The sequence below is a fragment of the Colossoma macropomum genome, unplaced genomic scaffold, assembly GCF_904425465.1.
Source record: "Colossoma macropomum unplaced genomic scaffold, Colossoma_macropomum, whole genome shotgun sequence".
Taxonomy (NCBI): Eukaryota; Metazoa; Chordata; class Actinopteri; order Characiformes; family Serrasalmidae; genus Colossoma; species Colossoma macropomum.
This window is the reverse complement of record NW_023494793.1, coordinates 24,937,478-24,962,821: the sequence shown is the minus strand read 5'-3', so window position 1 is coordinate 24,962,821 and position 25,344 is coordinate 24,937,478. Positions and strand designations below refer to the sequence as shown.

General features: G+C 38.2%; 1 protein-coding gene across 2 annotated transcripts; it reads left to right on the top strand.

Moving 5' to 3' along the window:
* Window positions 1–502: 502 nt before the first annotated feature.
* LOC118813537 lies at window positions 503–25,344 on the top strand. 2 transcript variants are annotated; one of them, XM_036578918.1, is made up of 9 exons: window positions 503–672; window positions 5,227–5,323; window positions 5,715–5,886; window positions 9,684–9,826; window positions 17,238–17,414; window positions 18,299–18,415; window positions 19,581–19,667; window positions 21,803–21,950; window positions 23,997–25,319. In XM_036578918.1, the coding sequence occupies exons 1-9, from the start codon at window positions 659–661 to the stop codon at window positions 24,017–24,019; spliced, it is 978 nt and encodes a 325-aa protein (XP_036434811.1). In that variant the 5' UTR covers window positions 503–658; the 3' UTR covers window positions 24,020–25,319. The 2 variants fall into 2 exon arrangements, with proteins under 2 accessions (XP_036434811.1, XP_036434812.1); XM_036578919.1 differs by lacking the exon at window positions 503–672 and adding an exon at window positions 2,683–2,827 and having other exon boundaries at window positions 5,774–5,886; window positions 23,997–25,344.

Here is a 25,344-nt window from a genome sequence, read left to right as displayed (position 1 = left end):
GTTAATATTACAGCGAACGTTTGTAACTGTCAGAATCCTATGAGCACTTCGAGCCTAAACACACATTTTTGAGCTGATTAAAAAGAAAACAGGTTTGTTTGGGGTTTATTCATCCCAATCTTATTGCACAGGATGCTGCTGTTACCCCGGGAGACGGGGGGCGGGCGAAGCCGTGGACGCCAGACTTAAACAGGAACTGAACCCCTTTTCACCCTATTGACCCGAGTAGTCATGCACCATCTTGGTTCATTTTATATATCTTTGGTACTGCTTCCCTACTGCGGGGTGATGTTTGTCTCCTCATCGCCGGCGCTGTTTTGCGCACTCCGCCTTCATATTATTTTCTCACTCTAAAATAACGAATTCAGCTGTACATATTTCTGGCATGCATTATGTTCCGACTAATGCAACCACACTGAAATATATTCTGGTGGCTGTTGCAGTCTGCGTTTGGAGAAAATCAAAAGCGTCCACAAACACGTATTGCGATATACGCACGCAGCATTGATGTGGACAAAATCCATGGTCTACGTTACGACGTGCGCACGTCTCCCCGCCCACTCCTTGCATGTTTCTCCCAAAATGTGAAGAGCAGGTTTGCAGAAGTCAGCTGATGGAGAAATAGAAAACAAAAGTAGCTTCTCCAGATTGGTACAAAATGGACGAGATTCGGTGAGTGTTCAGTAAACTGGCTCGTTTGGGTGGTCGGAGGGCGGCCTGGGGGGGGGGGCAGTGACAGTGCTGACCAGTGGCTGTAGCTGTAGCATTAGGTTTAAACACACTAGTTGTGGAAATAGAATGAGGTCTGTAAGAGGAAGTCTGTGGATTAAATATAACCCCGTCGGTTTTGCTGAGCAACGCTGGATTTTCTTTTTATGCCTCATGAATCAAACTATGTTGAGCTGGGCTGTAATTAGTGGAGGTGGAGCTGTGAAATGATCAGAGATGAAATGTTGTGGTATTTTAATCATCAACTGGCTGCAGCTCATCAAAGCTCAGATGTGCTCTGTGTCTGCGAGCTGTGTCTCTGTTGGGAAACAGCTGCTGCCAACGGCTCCCTGTGAGACCCTGTGAACCGGTTTGTTAGTAACTGGTCTTTACGCTCACCGTCCATCCTGTATTAGAAACTCCAGCTTTACCTACACTCTTAGAAAAGGTCCCTTCAAGGCTCTTTACTAAAGGCAGTGCCTCTATTTAGAAACATGAGTTCTTTATAGAACCATTTTATGCTTAAAAGGTTCTCTGCATGGTGGGATGGTTCTCCAGACTGATGGAGAATGTGTTGAATGTTCTGTGTATCACCAAAAAGGGTTGTTCTGTTGTTTCACGCTTGACATCATAATAGTAAAGGAACCTATTTTGGTGCTGTATAGAACCATGTTCAAAAAGGATCTATATAGAACCAACACACTTTAAAAAGATTCTTCCTCAGTGATTCTTTACTAAAGGCAGTGGTTCTGTTTAGAACTGTGAGTTCTTTATAGGATCATTTTGTGCTTAAAAGGTTCTCTGCATGTTGAAATGGTTCTTCAGATTGATGGGGAATGTGTTGAAGGTTCTATATATCGCCAAAAAGGGTTCTTCTGTTGTTTCACGCTTGACATCATAACAGTAGAGGAACCCTTTTTGGTGCTATATAGAACCACTTTCAAAAAGGTTCTATATGGAACCAACACACTTTGAAAAAAGATGCTTCCCCAGTGGTTTTGTACAAAGACAGTGGTTCTATTTAGAACCATGAGTTCTAAATAGAAGGATTTCATGCTTAAAAGGTTCTCTGCATGGTGAAATGGTTCTCCAGACTGATAGCGAATGTTCTGCATATCACCAAAAAGGGTTCTTCTGTTGGTACACGCTTGACATCGTAACAGAAGATGAACCTTTCTATATAGAACCAGCACATTCTCCATCAATCTGAAGAACCATTTCACCATGCAGAGAACCATGTAAGCATGAAATCCTTCTATTTAGAACTCGTGGTTCTAAATAGAACCACTGTCTTTAGTACAAAACCACTGGGGAAGCATCTTTTTTCAAAGTGTGTTGGTTCTGTATAGAACTCATGGTTCTAAGTAGAACCATTGCCTTTACTAAAGAACGTTTGAAGAACCATAATGTATTCCCAGCAGGTACTCAATGTCATCACAATGTGAAAATTGTGTTATATCAATATCATTACAGTGTTACTATGACATTGTCTTCAGTGTTGGATTATCAACATCATTTTGAAAACAATATCATTAATTTAGTTAATAATATTAAAACGAAAGTTAAAAAAAGAAGTTAAAAATTTGCATATGATGATATGAAAAATAAATCACTTAAAAGGAGAAAAACATGATATTTGTTTAGTAAAAGTGAAAATGAAAAAAGGGAAAAGCACTTAGATAATAAGCAAAAGAATAAACATTTTAAAATGATAAAAATATGTTTTTTATATATATATATGTATGTATATATATATATATATATATGTGTGTGTGTGCGTGTGTGTATATATATATATATATATATATATATATAAACAGTTTTTATAACTAATAACTGAGCAAATTGAAAGACCAAAAGTTAAAAATCTGCCTATGATTATAATTTATATTTAGCCTTTAGGTGGGTCCTGCCCCTTTAAGAACCACTTGTGTGATTTCACTAAAATAAATAACTGCTGGCTGTAGCTGCACAGTGAGCTGACCAGTGGAGAGAGAAGCTGAGGAGAAAGAGAGAAAGAAATATTGAACTTAAGTCTTAATTTAAATAACTGTTTTTAATTTGAGGATATTAAGAAGTGGACGGTAAATGGAGACCTTGACAAGCAAAAAAAAAACAGGTTTGGTCAGTTTATTCATTCTGTATTGAGCCTTTTGAGCCTTGTGGTTATTTTCATGTCGTGATTAAAAGTAATAGTAGAAGTTTATATTGTTCTGCTGAATATTGTGAAAGGTTTTTTGTTTTTCATATAAAGGGAGAAGTAGCCCACGATAACGTTACATCACTCTGTCATGTTACAGTGCAGGAACCACTGCAGTCATGTTAATATGAAAGTTGTCTGATGTGACTGCGAACACTTGTATGTGTGTATCTGCCAAAATGAAAAGTAATAAATCTAATAAATAAATGCATACGTAGCCATTAGTGTCTGCAAAGCCCCCTCAGTATCATAAGGACAACAAAAAAAATAGAAATAAATAAACAGGGACACAAATGCAGAAATGAATGATTAATCAGATTTTAAGATTTGTATTTTTATTTAATTTATATGATTGTTTACAGTATTTACAATACAATAAGCATTTTCTGGTAATATCTCATGATATTTTGCATTAATAGTGTGCATTCCTTAAACTGATGCACTCCTGCTTCCAGACTACTGGGGTGCTAAGAGAATGTCTTGCAAGCCTTGATTTGATTGGACTGTTTTGTTCTGTTTTCATTTCCTACAATGACACCAAAGAGAACCTTGCACAATAGTGTAAATGTTAAGCAAACAAAAGCCACATTCCCACAAAAAGAAACGTATCTTTTGTATGTTTGTAGCACTGAGCAATTGGCATATATTTCCGTTCATGGGTGCCTTAAGTAAAGTACACAAAGTAGACTGTTTAGCAACAGGGATGCTGCTACATTATGTGTATTATGGCTTTGTTTATTTCTTATTTTATTAATGTTTCATACTGGCAGAGCCTGTCCACTGTAGCGCTTTTGTTTTTCATGGAGGTTTGTTCAGTTGTCCAGTTTCTGGACATTGGACAGTCTTCTCCTGTGGCATGGAGTTGTGCACTTCAAAGACAAATGAAACCTTGGTGAACTAGAAGTGTGCACACTGCAAGCTTTGGATGCTTATTATGGTTCGTGAAACGTAAGAGTTTAATTGTTATCATATTTACACTTGAGTGAAATATAATATTCCATGTTTAGCAGATGTTCAGTTGATGTTTATGCAGTGTTGGTATTTGATGTCAGGTGGCTTTAAAAATTGATGTTGGGGCAACAAGTTACACAGTTTCAAATTTCAAATTCAACATACTGATGACTGATATACCACATTGTGACAACATTGTGTCTCGGTGTTCTGGCAACACAACATGCCTGCTGGGAAATGGGGCATTCTGGCCAGAAACTATCACTCAAAAGAGGGTTCTTTAAGGGTTCTTTAGTGAAGAAAATGTTTCTATATATAACCATGACACTCCAAGAACCCTTTGCATGATTAAAGCGTTCTTTAAATAATGAAATGGCTCTTCAGACCAGTGGAGAATGTGCTAGAGACAGTTTTAATATAGAACCTTTTCAAAATTGGTTCTATATAACACCCAAAAAGATTCTTCTGTTGTTATGATGTCAAGCTTGTAACAATAGGACAATTAGGTGCTATATAGAACCCTTTTCAAAAAGGTTCTATATAGAACCATGTATGGCACTTTCATGCACATTTTACATTAATCTGAAGAACCTTTTCATGACACAAAGAACCCTTTAATTATACAAAGGGTTCTTGGAGTGTTCATGGTTCTATATAGAACCATTTTCTTCACTAAAGAACCTTTAAAGATCTCTTTGCATGTTAAAAGGGTTCTTTGCATCATGAAACTATTCTTCTTACTGATGGTGAATGAGAATGAACACATCGAAACCTTGAGGAGGATGGGCTACAACAGCAGAAGACTTCTGTCAGCCAAGAACAGAAAGCTGGGGCTGCAGTGGGCATGCTCAAAAACTGGACAGTTAAAGACTTGAGACATGTAGCCTGGTCTGATGAATCTTGTTTTCTGCTGAGGCTCACACATGGTAGGGTCAGAATTTTGCACTAATCTTGTGTCAACAGTCCAGGCTGGTGGAGGTGGTGTAATGGTGTGGGGAATGTTTTCTTGGCACACTTTTCACCCGTTGATACCAATCAATCATTACTTAAATGCCACAGTCTGTTTGGGTATTGTTGCTGACCATGGGCATCCCTTTATGGCCACAATTTATCTATCTTCTAATGACTACTTCCAGCGTGATAATGCACCACATCACAAAGCAGCAGTCGTCTCAAACTGGTTTCATAAACATGATAATGAGTTCAGTGTTCTTCAGTGGCCTTCCCGCTGCTGCACTGTGTCAGAATATTGTGATACATATCATGTACTTTGAAAATGTCTTGAAGTATAGTGACATGACATTTCTGCCATGTCACCCTTTCCAGTTACATGGCAAATTTGACATGTGTCACTTTTCACTTTTCAGTCCATTGTTGTCGCCTCAGCGGCTACAGAGCGTTGATCTGCCTTCTCCAAACCTGCAGCCCAGACACAGAGACCTGTTACCAACACCATGCGGACCAGTGAGTATGATGTGTAGTGCACCATTACTCATCAGAAGCATCCCTTTCTTATATTCCTTTTCAGTCTTTAAAGACCCTGACAACATGGTTAATAATTTATAAATTTTATTTTAGAAGTTAAAATATGCCACAGAAGAATGTTTACTAGTATTAAATTTAAGAAGTATATATAAATTAATACAGTTTAATAGTGGATAAATGCTCCATATAACTATGTATGCACGTTAGAACACAAAGTGACTGACAGTGGCATCTCCCAGGCAATGTAAACAACCTGCAACACTGCCAAACTGTGTGGTTCAGCCCTACACTTTTGACTTTAACATCATTTCAGGCAGCAAATAAACTCACATTTTCACGTGCAGCACTATGCCTGCTTTCCTTTGTCCAGATAAAGCGGTGGTCAGAGCTGCCGTGTCTAGTGAAGATCTATTTCTGCTTCACGCTCAGCTCCCTGCTGGCTCTCCTCATCCTCACTGTGCTCAACATCCAGAGAGAGAGTGTCAGTAAAGGCAGTGATGACGATGACCTCACGGTGTCCCTCATCCAGCTTGTCAGCATCCGTAAGTGAATGCAAGTACTTTCTATGTGCTGAACAGTATTTTTTATCAGCATCAGGTGCATGCAGCCCTTTCACCGATGTCCACACTGTTAGAAATAAAGGTTCTGTGCAGGTAGTTTTTTTGTTCTTCATGGTACAAACAATGTAAATGTTACCTCAAAGGTACAACAATTGTGCACCTTAAGTAAGTTTTTCCAGGTGAGAAGTACATATTTGTACCTTTTCATAACCTAATGTTTTAAAACAGAACAATAAAGTAAAAAGTCTGGAGACGAGACGGGGTGAGTGTAGTCAATACAGCTTAGAAAATATCCTTTCAATGGATTATGGCACAGTTATGTTCCCTGACTAAATGTACGGAGATGTACCCTTGAGGGTACCACCCCAGTGACAAGAGGAGTACTGCCCCAGAGACACATTAGTACCTTTTTTCTGAGAGTGCAGTATATAGTTGGTTCAAGTATAAAGGTGCTTTGTAGAATTAGGTGAGGCTGTTTTCCAACCCTCAGACTGAACATCTTGGCAATGATCTGTGCTGAGAATTTGGTGATGGACCCTTAACTTTGCTGCTAGAGGAGTTACTGCATTGATCACTGTGTAAAAGATGCATAAGACCTCCCATACTGTTAGATGCACTGTGATTTTTTGGGGGGAGTCAGTTGGGATCCATAAGCTCTTATTTTTGATTTGTTTAATCAATTACCTATTTTTACCCACACTGTATGGCCAAAAGTATGTGGACACCTGAACATCACGTCAGTATGATTATTAGTATCTTATGGTAGGGCTTCCCAAAAGATCTTGGGGTGTGCCTGTGCGAATTTGTTCCCATTCAGAAGAAAAAACATTTGGGACGTCAGGCACAGATGTTGGACGAGAAGGCCTGGCTCACAATCAACATTTCCGTTCAAACCTGTCAAACCATGTCCTTATGGAGCTCACTTTGTGCACAGGGGCTCAATCATGCTGGAAGAAGAAAGGGCCCTCCTCAAACGGTTGGAAGGTGGAAGTATGTACTTATGTAAAATGTCTTTGTGTGCTATAGAATTCACTTTACCCTTCACTGGAACTATGGGGTGGAGCCCAAACCCTGACAAACAACCCAAGAAGGTTGTCCCTCTGCCAAACTTACTGTTGGAACCATGCAGTATGGTAGATAGCATTCCCCTGGCACCCACCAAACCCAGATTCATCCATTCATCCAGATTGCCAGATAGTGAAGTCCAGAAAACCTGTTCTCACTGCTCCAAAGTCCAGTGGTGCCGTGTTTTACACCACTCCAACTGATGCTTGGCATTGCACCAAGTGATCTTAGGCTTGTGTGCAGCTGCTCGGCTATGCAAACCAATTTCATGAAGCTCCTAATGCACAGTATGCTTCAAAAGGCAGTTTGGAACTGTGTGCAACACTCTCAGAAAAAAAGGGTACTGAAACTGTCATTGAGGTGGTACCCCTCTTGTCACTGGGATGATTCCGTCAAGGGTACGTCTTCAGTACCTTTAGCCAGGGAACGTAATAAATGTATTATTATACATTAATAATAATAATGTATTATATTACCATAATGCATTCAAATTAAATGTTTTCTAAGTTGTATTGACTCCACATACCCTGTCTTGTCTTCAGGCTTTTTAATTTATTGATATATTTTAAAACATTAGCTTATTTTTCCCCTGAGAAAAAAACATATTTAAGGTACATGGTTGGACCTCAAAACCATTGTTGTACCTTTGAGGCTACATTTACATTGTATGTACCTTGATGACCGAAAAACATGCCTGCATAGAACTTTTTTTCTCACAGCGTACATTTTTCAGCACTCGGCAGCCCCTCTCAGGGAGTTTGCATGGTCTTCCACTTCATGGGTGGAGTGTTGTTGCTCTTTTATGTCACAACATCATTTACAGTTGACTTGGGCAGATCTCGCAGAGCAGAAATTGCACAAACTGACTTGTGGCAAAGGTGACATCAGTACAACTTGTTTTACTGCCTGTATTTGTCTGTGGAGATTATACACTTGTTAGCAATGGGTGTGGCTGCAGCACCTAAAGTTAGTATAGGAGGGATGTACACACACTTTTGGCCATATACTATACGCCCATATTTAATTTCCTAATAAAATTCACAAAAACGGTAGTTTGTGACGCAACCTTAATAAAAAAAAAATGGTAGATAGATTTGATAGATAGTGTTCTTTACATATCATATAAATTCACAGCATTTAATAACAGCACTGAGAAGTTATATCATTAACAAAGAAGAGCAGATTAAACAGCAGAATCATCCACATTTTTGCATCAACCTTAAACGGTTAAACTAATTTGAGGTAAAACTTTCTCCCAGTCGTTTGTTTCATGTAACCAATAGGATCACCTCCCAATTTTCAATGCTGTTGCCAGTCAGGAAAATTAAAAGCAACAGGCATGACTGGTTCAGCTGCGTAAGAATCTGTTCTTCTTTCTTTCTTTTTTTTCCTTTAGTGCTGTTAGTTCATAGTAGTGCTGAATATGAAGCCACACAATCAGAAGTCAGATGGTGTGAAAGGAAGTCTTACAACATGCACACTTACAACATGATTAGCCAATATTGTTATACTGATACAAACTCACACCCACTGACTGTTTCATTCTCTAATGCAAACGTAAAGGCCTTTACAAAGCATTTTGTTCTATTTGTCCTATTATTTCTTTTGGAGGTCTTTCTAATGGTGTCAGTATTTTGTTTTTTTTTTGCTATATAAGCGTGTAAAGATAAAGTTTTGACACAATTTATAACTTAAAAAAAGCCTCAAAAATGTACATTTGTGAAGAAACTTTTAATGCCGAACACATTTTGGAGCAACATATGCTGCCTTCTTGGCGCCGTCTTTTTCAAGGACACCCATGCACGTTCCACAAGACAACACCAAGCCACATTCTGCACCTCTTACAACAGCATGGCCATGTAATCAGAGAGTGCAGGTTCTGAATTGACCTTTCTGGAGTCTGCTGACCTGTCTCCCATTGAAAACATGTGTCTTACAACAAGGGCCTTGTATAGTTGCACAGCTGAAGACTTACGTATAATAGAAGACTGCTAAGGAATTCCACTTTCAAAACTGGATCAGTTTGTGTCTTCAGTCCCAAAATGTTTATTAAGTGCTGTTAAAGGGAAGGTGATGTCACACAGAGGTAAACATGCTCCTGTCCCGACTTTTTGAGTGTATATTTACCAAAAAGTTAATAAGGTAAAACATCAGATGTTGTGTTTTTGTACCGTTTTCAATTTAATGCAAGTTAAACAAAATTTCTGCCGTTACAGTACAAGTCAACAAGCTTGGATTGGATGCTTTAATTGGTGCAGAGTGGAAAACACTTAGTTTTGTGCTTGGTTTGGGGATGACCCCAGCCTTGCTTACCCTACATCTTTACCTTCCTTGTTCACCTGCTCGTCTGTTCAGTGCAGTCAATCTCTGACCACCTCTAAATGTGGTTTGAGTAATCCCCTCACAATGTGTCCTGCAGGTGTTTTCACCTGACTTAAACAGGCTCTATATTTCAGGTATGATCTGAGGCTAATCTGAGGTGTGCTATGGCTCCTTGTCACCAGGGTTAAAATACAGAGGGAGAACCTGAGACAGTAACTGTAACAAGAGACAGTAACAAGCATTATTCTGTTTAGTGATCTACTGTAAATAAATAATATGATGTGATGAGATAATGATTTGACGTTTATACAGAGATAAGAGTTTGTCAGCATTTCTTGTGCGTAGTTAGAAAATGTCATCATGCATTTGTGTCTGTGTGATGTTTCTCCTAGTGTTCTGCATGTACTACATCACACGGGGGGTGCTGCAGGAGAACAGGCAAGAGCTGATTGTCTTTGTGCTGAGCGTGCTTGTGGTCATGGTGCGCTCAGTGGTCAACTTCAGCGTGCTCACAACACACGACCCGCTTCTATTGGTATGTCACTGACCAACATAGCTCCATCCCAGCACCACCAAATTGAGGATTAGCCTTTCACACTGACACTGCTTTATGTTCCATATATCAGGGGCTGTATTACAGAAACCTCTCTTTTGTCCCAAGTTAAGAAGCAAATTGTATCTTCATTTAGGAATTATAGGAATTATAATTATATTATAAATTATATCTCATATAATAGTATCTTATTCAAGTTTTTGGGAGGGGCATTTCACCAGTTTTCTCCACAATTTGGGCATGTCCAATTCTTCCCACTAGCTAAGTCGTCCCCAATCACATGATCATCCCTGGGAGGGTGAAGGCTAGCACATGTTTCCATGAGTCATGTGAAGCCAGCCAACATATCTTTCCAAAACACCACTACCACAACGTCATTGAACAGCTCAACACAATTGGAGGAGAATGCTTAGTGCCAGTTCTGTTACACCAGCTAACAAATGCCTGAGCTGCTGAGCTGAGTGGTGGGAGGAGAGGGATGACAATCTTACTCACCCACAGAGAGTGATGTCAGCTCTCTTGGACTCCCAGACACAGATGGCTGCTGCGTCACCTGGGATAGTACTGTTGATCTCCTGATGATTGGGTCAACACTTAGACAGCTGCGCCACTCAGGAGCCCGTCTCCTACTGTTTAACAGGGCCCACCACACCTAAATTTCCATTTACCAAGGCTTTAGCTGGTTGTGCTAAGGTTATTCCTCCTAATAACCTGCCACATATTCAACTCTCTTAAATCACCAACGTCATGCCAGTGTTTTACTAGAAAAGTTTTACAATAAGAATGCGTTATGCCGTTATGGTAGTTAAACTGAAATTATTTTACTGCCTGTCACAGTTGCTTAAGAACAAAAACATTCTCTTTTCAATAGAATGGCTCATGTTGGGAACAGATGGTTATAACATAAATTAGGACAGAACTGGGGTTTTTCGAAAGTTAAGACAGTCTTTATAAAATTTGGTCTAGTTAGGATGCTTATGTAATACTGTAATAACAAATTCAGTCCAAACTGAAGCCATCATGGTGACTAAAGACATCAGATTTCAGAGTTTCTAAAATTCCTCCTCCATTCCTGTGGATCCACTGCCTTGCACAGCTTTAATTATTCAATGCTCCAACACTTCGGCTGCAAATAACTATTTCTGTAGTCAGATTTTTTATATATGGTGCAAGGAAACAATAGAAGCCATGTCACCTCCTATCTTTTTAATCTGTCAGAAATACCACAGACATTATATTAGAATCAGAATTGGAGTTTTTGATCGGCAAGTATATGTAAGAGCATTTTTTTTTGGTGCAGGTGTCAACATAACTAATAAAATAATAATAATAATAATAATAATAATAAAATTATATATAATAATATATTATGTAGATTATATAACATAATCTCCAAGTAACATAAAATATGTGCACTGGGTGTTATGCACAGTTACCTTTTATATTTGGAAGTTGTGTGCAGTTATTATATCTCTATCATCAGGAGAAGTTCAGTCCCAGGTGATGCCACAGCCATCCATGGCCAGTGTAATGAAAATAGTTAACACCTCTCAAAAGTTGACGTGAGCTTCCCACAGGGTCAACTTCTCACGTGTAGAACTGTAAAAGTTGATGCAGAAAAAAGCTGACATTGTACAAACATTTATTTATGGTATTTAAGTCAGTATTTGGTACCTAATAAACTGACAGCTCAGCCTTCTCACTCGGTGAAGTGTATTATTTTACTTAACGTTATCAAAAAACACAAGTGTCTTAAATTGCCACAGACATGACTAAGAGGTCTGAAGTGGTGCAACTAGGCTGAGACATGATGGCTCATGTTAAAGAGTCAGCGTTTCCACATTATTCACTAAGCAGAAAATTACTTGCTGCCTCTCATCTAACGTTAAACTGTTAGCTCTAGCGTTAGCTCATCTACTGATTTAACCCATAGTGGATAAATAACTTTCCTTTGCTCCTGAGGCAGTTTGCTTAATTAAAGAAAAGTCATGTTTGTAAATGTGCTCCTCTGTCTGCTTCCTTTGTGCTACTGAATTTGAAATTGTTAAACAGAAGAGTCCAAAAGTAATGTTACAGCAAATCTCGGACAAAAAATCATTGTCCTTCTCCGCCATTCACAATTACAGTACCTAAAGATGTTACTTGAGTGCTCTTTTTTGGTTTCAGCCAGCTAAATTCTTTCCGTAGGATAACGGCTTCTTCTCCGGCCTAACTAAACACAGACAGCATGTTTAGCCCCAACACTTCTCAGGCGAGTGTCAACTTTTTATGCAAGTTTAGCTATATGTACACTGTGCATGCGCAAACATCTGTACATGTAAATTTAAACTGAATGAGTCAACATTTGACCGCAACAACTACTTTCATTACACCAGGAACCCTTGAGAGCGTCTGTTAGTTAGCGTAACAGAATTAGCAGATGTAGCAAGTGTCTTGAGCTGTCAAATGTTGCATCAGTAACATTTCGAAAAGATGTGGTGACTAGCTATGTGACTGTGTGTTTTGAGGGAAGCACATCCTGGACTTTGGCTTGGTAGCTTTGTATGAGACAGAGGAAGTGGGTGGGAACTGGCCTTGAATGACTGAATTGGGGAGAAAAATGTAAATAATAATAATAATAACAAAACACATATACACTCACTGAGCACTTTTTTAAAACCTGTACACCTACTCATTTGTGCAATGATCTAATCGACTAATCGTGTGGCAGCAGTTCAGCGCATAAAATCATGCAGATATGGGCCAGCAGCTTTAGGTAATGTTCACATTGACTATCGGGCTGGTTTAAATATTTCTGTTGATCTCCTGGGATTTTCACACACAACAGTCTCTAGAGTTTACTCTAGAGGTGCAGTAAAGAAAAAACATTCAGCGAGCGCAAGTTCTGCGGATGGCAATGCTTTGTTGGGAGAGAGGCCAGCAGACAATGGCCGGACTGGTTCAAGCCGATAGAAAGGCTACGGTATCTCAGATGACCACTCTGTACAATTTTGGTGATCTGAATGCATCTCAGAATGCACAACATGTCAAACCTTGAGGCAGATGGGCTACAACAGCAGAAGATGTCAGATTCTGCTTCTGCCAGCCAAGAACAGAAAGCTGAGGCTACAGCGGGGTCAGGGTCACTAAAACTGGACAGCTGAAGACTGGAAATACATGGCCTGGTCTGATGAATCTTGATTTCTGCTGAGGCACACAGATAGTAGAGATGGACCCAGCATGCCTTGTCTCAACACTCCAGGCTGGTGGAGGTGGTGTAATGGTGTGAGTAATGTTTTCTTGGCACACTTTGGATCCATTAATACCTAGGAATCATGGATTGAATGCCACAGCCTATTTGAGTATTGTTGCTGACCATGTGCATCCCTTAATTGGCACATTTTGCCGTTCTTCTTATGGCTACTTCCAGCATCGTAATGCAGCACATCACCAAGCAAAAGTGGTCTCAAACTGGTTTCATTAACATGGAAAGGAATTCAGTGTTCTTCAGTGGCCTTCCCAGTCATCGGATCTGAATCCAAAAGAACACCTTTGGAATGTGGTAGCATGGGAGATTTGCAGCATGAAAGCCACGAAGAATTGAGGTTGTTTTGAGAGTAAAGGGAGGCCCTAACCAGTATTGGTGTTCCTAAAGTGCTCAGTGAATGTATGCAATATTTAGAGTTGAAAATTTGCAATACATTGAACATTGTAGAGCACTTTTGTTTATAAGTGAACACATCGACTAATTAACTTTATGGACTAATCATTGTAGCCCTACCCAACACACCAGATCCAAATCTCTGCTATCCAAACCTCTGCTATTCACAGTACTTGGTGTACTAGGAAGACGGTAGTTGAAACTGGGCAGGGCAGTGGCTCTCCTGTGAAATGACCAAGCTTAACAGCTTAACAAGCGCATTGGAAACCTTCCCGAGAGTAAAAGCAGAAGTTACAGGTGAAGTCTTAAAACAGGATACACTGTCACACTGACATACATTTGCACATAACACATGATCACACTCACTGACTCATCCTGTAAGGCAGATGTAGGTGTTTTGTGACCCACCTGCTATATAACTTAACTATGCCAAATACATCTGAAAGGGCAGGGTCTATGACAAGTGATAAGTGAGTTTATGAGTTTCACTGAGTTTATAAGTGAAGTTTATGTATAGCAGTTAATTAGTATGTCATTGCCACATCAACAGGGATGATAAGAATCTAGTGCCCTTATAAAACAAACAGCATGGCACAGTGTCAAAGCGTAGAACGTTGGTAAATGATACCACACCTGCACTGGTGCATGTCTAAGATATGTAAACTATACAGCGCTTTATCTTTATAAAATTTCTTTGAACCAAAATCAGTGCTTTTCAGCTTTTTTTTAAACTCTACTCCAACACTTACTTAGACACTACCCTCACACCTACATAGAAAAAAGCCACATTGTTTTTTCACAATGTAGTGGTTGAGATATAAACAGTCGTTCAGAGTGGTTTGTTTTGAAGTGGTTCATTTGCAGAGAAACTTACAGACTCAGATTTCTTTACAGTGGTGGTGACAGGAACCAGGGGTCACAATGTCTACAACATAAATATAGGCATTTTATTTATCCAACACCAGTGAACCTACAAATGTCCTCTGAGGTTTTATATGTAGTGTTGGTGATAGCAAAATAGTGGAAAGTCTAAAAAAAATACATTTCCTTTGGGGACTATTTAGCCTCACAATGCCCTGCATGTACCCCACCGCCATTAATGTATTCTAATAAATGGATTAACAAGATGTTTTAGGCCAAAACTTCATCACAAAATTATCATTAAACAGTATCTCAGGCAGTGTATGCCTAACCACTTTGTATAGTAACTTTCTGTGAGGGAGATTTTAAACGCATTAAACTCCTCAGATGTCTGGTTCCTATCACCACCACAGAGAACAATTCTGATTCAGTAGGTCTCTCTAGAACTGAGCATTTCACACCAAACCGCTCTGAATGACTTGTTTGTATCTTAACAATTTAATTATGTGGAACTTCTGAAAATAGTTCCCTTTTAAGTAGGTCGCCGCCGACTGCAGGTGCAGACCAGTGGCGGCTGATGCTTTCTGACGTCAGTAGCTACTGTTCAAAAGTTTGGCTGCCACATTAAGTCAATGTTATTTTATATTTAATAATAACTTCTACAGTATAGATTTAAATATAATAAACTAGACACCAAAGATATATTTAGATGCTTTACGTAGTATTTCAAGTATTTTGAGGGGCTTTTGACACACAAGGCATTCAAGATATTAACTTATTATAACTTCATTCTTGATATTATAGAGATTTATCAGTCTACAGGTCTGTTCATCATTCAGACAAATCTAACATGGTGGAACTTATATTAGTTGCATGTGGTAAGTTGCCTGCAACATAATTTCCGTGCACCTTGACAGTTACACAAAGGTATTTGATTTGCTGTTTCATGAAACTTGTTGCACAGAGTTGAGACACTTGCAACTGTTTCGAATGAGTTGTAGAAGGCGTTACATCATGCAACTCAAGTGCAATTTAGTTTCTCGTAGGTTTCAAGCAACTAAAGTTGCATAAAAGTTAAAAAAAAAAGCCAGCCTAACACTGGTTGTCTTCTTTTTCAGATTCTCAGTTTCCTACTCATGTAAAACCTGTGAAGGTGCACAGGACCAGCATTTAAGAATCATTTCACACATTTATCTGAAACCAATTTGTTATATTGTATTGAAGACTTTGATTCCAAACTTTTGAATGTGAATCTATTTTTTAATTCTCTAAAAGAAGGTTAACAACAACAGCAGTTTGCCCTACTGCTCCAACAAAGCAGCTATAACTGCTAAATTATGAACTAACAAAAGCTAGTAAAGGCCTTATTGTTAACAAACCAAATAAAAAAAAATGACCAAACCCAAAACTGTATTCACAATTTTATTCACAATATTTTACAAATTGAAAAAGACCATAAAACATGAGAATTATAGTGAGCCAGCAATGCCAGTGCTAGTTTGCAGTTTGTTACAAGTTACCCTTTAAGAGCTCCACCAGTCATCTCATACAGAAGCTGAGCTTCCAGGGGGGACAAACATTACGTTTGAGAAAGCCTGTTGTCCAATAAACATTGAGCTGATTTTCATATGCAAAAAGCACTCTCAATAAAATCCCAGTGAAGTATCCGGGCAGGAGACAAAATGACACTGTAAAAGTCCAAAAACAGTGATCTTTGCTCCAGTAAACCAATGTGTATTTGAATCTGCCATTAACTTGCGTTGAAGCCTGGCTTCAGTTGAGTTCTATGGGCTGTGCTTCCACTGGCTTCCACAAACATGTTCACACAGACTGTACTGTCTAACAGATGCAGATCGTGTTAAATAAACAAACGGCGCCAGAGTGCAGAGATGTTTCACACCTGTCTGAAACTAATGAAGTGCAGTCAGTGTGAGTTACGAGTTACAATATAGAGATGTGGTTAATAATTTCAGTGACGTGTCATAATAAAATTTTATGGGAAGTCGTGCTTCCTGTGTAGTCTTGAAACGATATATGTGATATATATAAATCACATAACATAAATCAGTTATATATGAATCAGTTTTTAGCTTTGTTAGCTCATACTTTTTACATACCAAATATACTCAGAAGTTTGGAATCAGTTGTCATATTATTATTCAGTAGTAAGTGTGGTGTGGTATAGTATAGTGTAGTGCAGTATAGTAGTACTTTTGTTATTACCAAAATGTAAAATATTGTTATATTCACAATTTAAAGTGGTTTAGGAACAGCAAGAAACTATAACAAGGTAAAAAAAATGTATAAATCATAAATTGCAATCATCTATTTATAGTTTCTTGTCACAAAATGACTGAATAGCGGTTATCAGTGAGATTTGCTCTCTGTTTTTCTGTTCTGGATATCCATGTTATCATAAGTTTGTTCTTGTTGCACAGCATTCTCAACTATTATACAATCATATACAGCCCTGTTCATCTTTAAAAAAAAAAAGGTCTTCATTTTTATGTTAACTACAAATTGTTTGAAAATTGTAGAATATTAGAGTCATATTAAAATTGTTCCTTTTTTTTACAACAGAATTGATTGGTTAAAACGCAGTAAGCTGCATTTTTAATGCTTAATAGTTCACTATTAATTTATTTCAATATTAAAGAAGATGAGTTAATTGGGTAGGTTAAGTTTAATGTTGAAAATTTCTGTCACCAAGATTTGAAGGTTGATTTAAGACAAAGATTTCCCGCCCATTACAGCCTACCTAGAACAGGACCTTACGAGCTTACTGTCAGTTTACTCATCAAGGTTTGTCAGTAAATGTTTGACAGGTTTATGTGTATTTTTTGCAGCTAAGCATCTCTGCTGGAACTCTTTGGCTGTATGTGTGTTTTGCAGGTACGGTTTGTGTGTATCCTGAGTGTGGGTTTGCTGCACGTGATCTGCGCCGTGCTGCTGATCCGGAGGCCCAACATGATGGCCTTCCGTGTGGGTGGAGCTCTGGAGAGCATGCAGGAACAGTACTTCATACTAAACCTCTGCTTCTCCATGGTTACTTTTGACCTTCAAGCCCAGGTGATTTACCCTGGAGATGCAGCAACACGAGTTAAAGCACAGCCATATACACAATGACATGATTGTCTGCTTCTGTCCATTTAACTCTTTCAAATTGTTCATTGTTGCTGCTCTAGTTTCTGTCATTTGTGTGGATGTATTTTGTTTCATGTAACGGCAGTAAAAGCACGGACGCACTGAAGTGGAAATTCCTGGCCGAAGCCAAAACTGAGATTGAAGACACGCCTGGCCAAAAACTCAAATCGAAAACCGAAAGAGTGTTTTTTTTTAACTTTTCCGTTTTATGTATGCCTTTGAATTAGTAAACGAAACGTAAAACCTACAAGGTGATAAAGAAACTATATTTGTATTATTAATCAAAAGTTATAGGACGAAACTGGGCTGACAGTAAAAACGTAATAAAATTATTACAACATGTAGGTGACAGTATGAGCCTATAAAATCCAATGTCTTCAACAACAGAATGGTCATCAAAGGCAATGAATTCCATTGGTCTGAGTTATAATCTGCACGTTTGTACTCGTTTGTAAATTTCTTTGTCATTTCAAAAACTTGCACAGATAGCATCAGCATGCTAGTGGGGACTTTTCTTTGTGCTTCTGATATTTTGTTGTGTTCTGTGTTTCAAACAGGATGTCATGTTTTCAAGTGGTATCAAACCTGTAATCTAGAAGTACTTGCATTGTATCTCCTCTTGATATTTAAAATGAACAGAGATTATAAATCGATTGTCTAATGTCTCTCGTAGAAACCGTTTATTTATAAAGTTCATTTCAGATTACTTAACTTGATGTGGAAACATGCCCTGACTTAGTGAGTGCATTTGGGTACAGAAGAAAATTAAATAATTTAAAAAATGTTTTTTTTTCCCCCCTTTTCACCAGCTGTGCCTGTGCATCCTAATCCTAACGTCAGGCACCTCCATTTCCTATACTCACACTGTCATTCTAGGAATTGGAGTCGTCTGGGCCTGCTTCACTGCTGCCGCTGGAGCCATTGCTGTGAGTCTGTTTGCTTTATATAATCTATCATATGTATGTATCCATGTTATTCCTTAGAACTCGACTCCTCTAGTCCTCCTGCACTAGTTTCTTACTGCACTAACACACCTGAACCAGCCCAGGAGGGACTTTAAAGGGGAACTCCACTAATTTTTCAGAAGTTCCATATAATTAAATGGCTAAGATGTAAACAAAGTCATTCAGAGTAGTTTGGTGTGAATGCTCTGTTCTGGAGAAACTTACTCAGTTAGAAATTTTCTAAGTGGTGGTGATAGGAACCAGACATCTGAGGAGTTTAATGCTTCTGAAAGCTCCCTCACAGAAAGTTACTACACAAAATGTAGTAGTATATGCTGCCTGATGTCTGAGACACTGTTTAACAATAGTTTTATGATAAAGTCTGGGCCAAAAACCTCTTGTTAAACCATTCATGGCGGAGGGGTACATGCAGGGTGTTGTGAGGCAAAATAGTTCCCCAAAGGAAATGTATTTTTTCAGACTTTCCACTTTTTTACCATCACCAACATTACATATGAAAACTCAAAAGATACATGTAGGTTCACTGGTGCTTATGGATAGTAAATAAAATGGCAATATTTGTGTTGTAGACATTGTGACTTCTGGTTCCTATTGCCACCATTGTTAAGAAATCAGAGTCTGTAAAGTTCTCTGCAATGAACCACTTCAAAACAAACTGCTCTGAATGACTTCAGCCTCTGAATTATGCATAAATTTTGAAAAGTTGGTGGAGTTTCCCTTTAATCAAGAGCTAATAATGTGACTGAAAACACACAACTGTGAGGGCAAGTGGACTACACTAGTGCAAGTGGGAAACGCTGGTCTGGTGCATTTTGCATTTGCAAATGCAATACTCTTAATGCCCACAGGGGGCATCAAGTAACCTCTTACTTTATGTGGTGGCTGGCTTCACATATGTCAGAGAAAGCATGTGCTAGTCTTCACCCCTCTAGCACTGGTGGCATCATGTAATTGGGAGATCTAGCTGATGGAATTGGACATGGCTAAACTGAGAAATTGAGGAAAACTGCCCAAATAATGGCTAATGACTATTTTTTAGGTATAAAAGATTTGAATACACAATTTTTCTTTTTTTCCCCACAAATCATCACTGTCTGCTGATAATTTCCTTCTCATCTCTTTTTAGGTTCTAAAAGAAGTGAAGCCCCTGGTTTGGATTTTCGTCCTCATGAACTTGCCACAGCTGGCTTATTTCATTTACCTACTTTACTCGGTAAAAACAACTTACAGGCAACTTTTAATCTTTCTTTTTTAATGTTACAACACAGAAAATAGTACAGTTCTATCATTTACTTCAATACTGCATGCTTTTGGTGAAAAACAGAAAATTTGCTATCTAGATATATCAGTATTTTCTTTCATCTGCAAATACACACTACAAGCCAAAAGACTGTAAACAAACACTTTTTACTTAAAGGAACAGTTCAGCGAAAAATTCAATTAATTGCCTCAGGTGCAGTCGATCATCAAAGACATGCTTGGTATCAAAGTTTACAACGGGAGATGCTAGGCTAACATTGCTAACAAACACTGGACTTGGACTGTCACCAAACTCATCTCCGTAAATACATAAAAACCCAAAAACGTCTCTCAACCTTTGTTTCATGCAGAAACACTGATGTGGTTTAGAACATGATATGACCAGAGAACCAGAGAGGAGAATTACCCCTCTGGAATGTCTTCTCTGTGATATCCTACAGCATCTCATCTCAAGTTCGGAAATCTTAACCTACTCGATCAAAGTCGACAATCAACTGTCATGTCTGTTACCTAGCAACCAACCATACGCACACAGCTGAAACGTAAACACAGAATCAAAATAATCTAGTTAGTTAGCCAGATAGCTAATGTTAGCCACCGTTACTGATGTAAAAAGGTCAAATAAAACTAAATCACCATAAACTTGAAGTTCAGAATAAAGTGTCGGCGCTTCATGCTGTTTATCAGAGCGTCGCCGCTCCACAGTTTCAGTTTCAGTTTCCCAGACGATTTAGCCGAACGCACTAACGTTATTCCTCCTAATAAACAGACACACGTTCAGCTCTGTCTCCTCATTATTCACTACCATCACTGCAATATTTTATCTGACGAGTTTTCATCAACGTAAAAACACAGAGGTAATAAGAGGAGACAGTGGAGATCGTGGGGTCTGGGGGTTAGAACAAAAACCCCTCATAAGTCAAAGTGCAGTTTTCAGTGTAGATAAATGTAACATCATTAAGCTAATTATAGTGAACTATGCTGTCTGTCACTGCACAAAACAATAGAAACAGACGCATAAAACAAGTTAAGATGGCTCTGGTGTGTCTTAAAGTTAAGACAGAATTTAGAAAAATTCTGTCTAGTTAGGATGTTTCTGTAATACTGTTTTCCTATCTGGAGTTAATGGATAAGATTGTGAACTTAAGGGCTGTTGTTCTGTAATAGCTACTGTCCTAAATTCAGTCCTAACTAAAGTTGTCTAAACAGATAAGATTTCAGAGTTAAGAACTTTCTGTAATACGGCCCCTGATTACAGTTCGATACTGATAGTCAACTATTGTTAGCTAATCATATTATATTCATATACATGTAAAAGACAAACAAACAGATTTAAGTCAGAAATTACATTTTATTACTGAGTCAATAAGAATTTACAAACAGTGCAAAGTTTATGTGGAGAATCTGGAGTGTCACCAGAAGCAAAACTAATAAAGAATCAGTTATACACTATTGCTGCACACATTTAGTCAAGCCCTTTTGTGCTCTTTGTGAATAAACACATTACTGTCTATTATCTCTTGAAAAAATATAATTAGCAAACATACATTTTCATGTTTATTTTCACGAAGGTAGTGTTGCTTCAAAACTTTTGGCCTGTAGTGTATGTACAGTCATATGCAATAGTTTGGGCACCACTAGTCACACGACTTGTTTTGTTGTATAAGTTAATGAAACAAATAAGTTACCACATCCTCTACAGAAAACACACTAGTGCACATTTTAATGCACCATTCTTGCTTATTTGCTGAATTTAACTCATTGGAAAAAAAATCTAAATAAAATGGCCTGTACAAAAGTGATGGCTTATTTAATATTTTATCTTTTTCCCAATATGTTAAACTCAGTAAATACATAGAAATTCTGGACTAAAATGTGCAGAAAAATGTCATTTTTAAATCTGTTCTTTGTAGATGAGGTTTTAACTTATTTTCACCTGGAAAATCAACAAAGCATGTAATTTGATGAGGAGTGTTCAAACTTTTGCATACGACTGCAAACCCACGCACGGATAAGTGTAGAAGTGAGAGCTTGAGTGACCCAAAAGCGGCCCACTGGAGCAGAAAACATATGTCTCTTCTTTTGCAGATCATTTCCCAGTGGGGCCAGAGTAAGACATACAGTCTGGAGGCTGCTGCCATAACAGGCTGTGTGTTCTCGGTGACCATCAAAAGCGTGCTGTTCCGGGGCCTGTACCGCCTCTACCGCAGCTTCGGCCAGGGTCTGCGTGAGAGAAGTAAGCTTCTCTATCTGTCTCACTAATTTCATTTAGGCTGCATTCACATTATGAGCCTCATTAACATGATGGTATACATTCATTTAGGTAATTGGCTCAAATCGGTCATTATTGTGAACGAACCTGTTTCCTGAATAGACCCACATGCGCACATTCTAGTTAATAACATCACATGAATGAACCATGTGTGTCCACAGAACAAGCTTATTTAAGAAAATTTGGTCTGGGCAGCTCTCAGGTGTTCATTATTAGAGCGAGATGAAGGAGAAAAAGGGTCAGGTGCATTGATTTCACAACATTTACTGGCTCTAACTTCTGATTAAAGGGCGATTCCACTGACTGTTCAACATTTCCACATAATTAAATATTTGAAATGTAAATAAAGTCACCCAGAGTGGTTTAATGTGAAATGCTCCATTATAGAGGAACTTACTCTGTCAGAATTTTTCACAGTGGTGGTGATAGGAACCAGATGTTCAAAGTGTTTAACGCCTCTAAAAGCTCCCTCACACAAAGTGAAATGGTTACAATATATAGATTTGTGATCTGAGTTTTGCTTGAAATATATTTTATCGTTATCAGATTTACATATAAAATGTTGATAACACGTGTCGGTTCTCTGGTCTTTTGGGACAGTGAATAAAATAAAAAGGCTGTCAGGATGCTCAACTCTCTCCCTACTTTTTCCAATCTGGCAAACCCAGCTCTATTTGAACAGCAGGGGGCGGTGCAGGAGGGCAGAGGGAACAGCATCTTTTTAAAAAAAAAACAAACAAAAAAAACATGCAAACTGGGGACTTTTTAAGCATTAGCTTTACTGCCTGGTGCAGTCTATATCATTTTCCCGTATCTCTGGTCAGCTAGCTAGCCAGCATGCGTGTATTCCTGTGTATGTGATTACAGGAAATTTTTCATGGCATTTTCCGCTAATTTTAGTGCACTGTTTCTATTTACTTGCAACACACTAAACACACTAAAAAATAAAAAATGTGCCATAACTGCACAAACCACATTTCATGCTTTATGTTGTTCCCCAAAATGTCAAATTCAGCATATAAACAGTAATTGCCCATTAAAATGTGCAGACATGTGTGGGACTTGTACTTATTTTCACCTAAAACGTAGTTTGAACAGGACGCACAAACTTTTGCATCACACTTTAAATACAGTACCAGCTCTGGCACCAGAAAATACCATCACCATGAAGCGTTTCCATACACGAACACTGCTGAATGATGTTTGCATGTATGCCAGTAACTGGCATGTATGCAAACTCAAGCAAGGAACATGTTGGTGATGTGGGGGAATTATTTCACACTTGAGACGAGTGGCAGTAAAAATTCTTACTGCAGAATCTGTAATAGCAGAATTACACAGGAAGGCACGACCAGCAGGGATTTCAATACGTCAGATTCAATCGAGCGTTATGAAGATGTAAAATGTAAATCACAGTGACTTTTTATAGCTTTGACACCATTCAAATGTGAAGTTGTCCAACCAGTACCTGCTATTTATTCAAGCTTTGTATCTTGTACTTGTGACACAGAACACCTTCTTTTACCGAAATAATACAAATAATACCGAATAATGCACACTCCCTGTTTATTTGCTGAGCTTAACATAATGGAGTAATAACATATAATGTAAGATGTGCAAAAGTTGTGGCACATTTTATATTTTATGTTTTCCAATATGTTAAACTCATCAATAAAAGAATGTAAATTCACAAGGAGTGTTCACAATTTTGCATACGACTGTATATTTTAAAAAGTGGAATCATCAGGGTTTTGTTGTCACCTATCGAGTAGTTAGACAGAGTTAATAGAATAGATAGAGTTAGTATTGGTTTTTACTCAGTATTTGCTGATACTTTACTGGAATCGGAGGGGAAACAGTGGTATCAGTGCATCCCTGATCGAAGGTAGTAATTCCGCAGTAGAACGTAGTCGTTCCTTCAAAGTCTTTTGTCTCACAGAAGTATGAGTTTGTTGATTATACATGATGTTTATGCTCATAATTCCTTGTCTCTCTCTTCTTTATCTGTAGTGTTTGCTTCAGACAAGCAATGAGCACCTTTTGAAGAGGACTAGCGTGGGGACACTGCCACTGGGGCTAGTCTGTGAAGACTATGACAATGCCACAAATTTGTTTTAAGAATTGTTTTTAACATGGACTATTTGGCAGCTAGCACTGCTTTTCAAAGCTTACCTTACACATTATTGTAAATCTGAAATGCTTTTTCAGTGGAAAGGCCTTTCAACTGGCCATAATTATTCCTTTTTTACTCCATTGATCATCAAAAGAGGTTCGTTTTCAGACATGAAGTGCAGGAGGTAAGTTAAGCTTATCCTGCGATTTGTACGTTTCCATTTTAGAAGTTCATGCCAGTTCATGCCATTGTGCCAAATTTGTTCAAGTAGAGTGAATGTGATGGTGTTTACTGCTACAAATGCACTGAATGGATTGATTGAACAATATGTTTGATCTTCCAGACTTAAACATGTTCCCACAATAACTTTTTATTCCAAATAACAGTTACAGACTCTGAAAGCACACATACCATCACGTGGCTGTCTCACCTAACTTTGTTAAAATTTTGAGTTTTTGTAAAGTCAATCAGCCAATTGGCAGCAGTAATAGATATGCTTTAGCTATGTAGTTAGCCTATCTGTTACTGCTTTAAACTTTAGGCTTTGCAAAAGTTTAGCAATTTCTTTTAACCAGGCTTTTAAGTTGTATTTTACGTTCATGAACATTAGAGCAAAGCGCTTTGGATGTTCCTAAAACAAAATCCCACTTATTTTGTCGTTGATAACATCTAACTTTTGCACGCTAAATTTGTAGATTGCATCCAGAAGCTGATATACACATGCATATGCATATAGATATACAAAATACCTATACATAAACATGCACATATACAATACATATACTTATAAATACATCCATATGGCTATTAAGTCATTTCATAAAGATCTAATGTGAATTTGTACCTTCTTGAATGCAAACAAAAGACCTCTCAGTGTAAAAATGTACTGCTGGTTTGAATCCCACTTGTGCCAGGTACTGCGTTTATGACCGGAGTTGTTAAGAATGAAACTGCTCATATTGTGTGAGTGAAAGGATGTGGCTGAGTGACTGACCAGTCACTCGGACTGGGCTGTATTATCCTGCAGCAGAGCTAAGTATGTAGATTTGCTCTCAGAGCACCTTAAAAAAATTTATTTGCACTGGAGCTATGAAGCTAATGTGGCTAACAAGTAATGGAACTCCATACTTAAAGCATCAGTTGCCTCAAACCAGGTCAAGTTGCAAAATAATGTGAACATATTTATGTGGTTTCTGACATGGTATTACATTTTATATATATATATATATATATATATATATATAT

Excerpts from the sequence above, each read along its gene's own strand:
- LOC118813537 (XM_036578918.1), top strand. Across the intron at positions 5,324-5,714 it reads TACCAACACCATGCGGACCA|ATAAAGCGGTGGTCAGAGCT; the intron begins GTGAGTATGATG and ends TCCTTTGTCCAG. Across the intron at positions 21,951-23,996 it reads CCAGGGTCTGCGTGAGAGAA|TGTTTGCTTCAGACAAGCAA; the intron begins GTAAGCTTCTCT and ends CTTTATCTGTAG.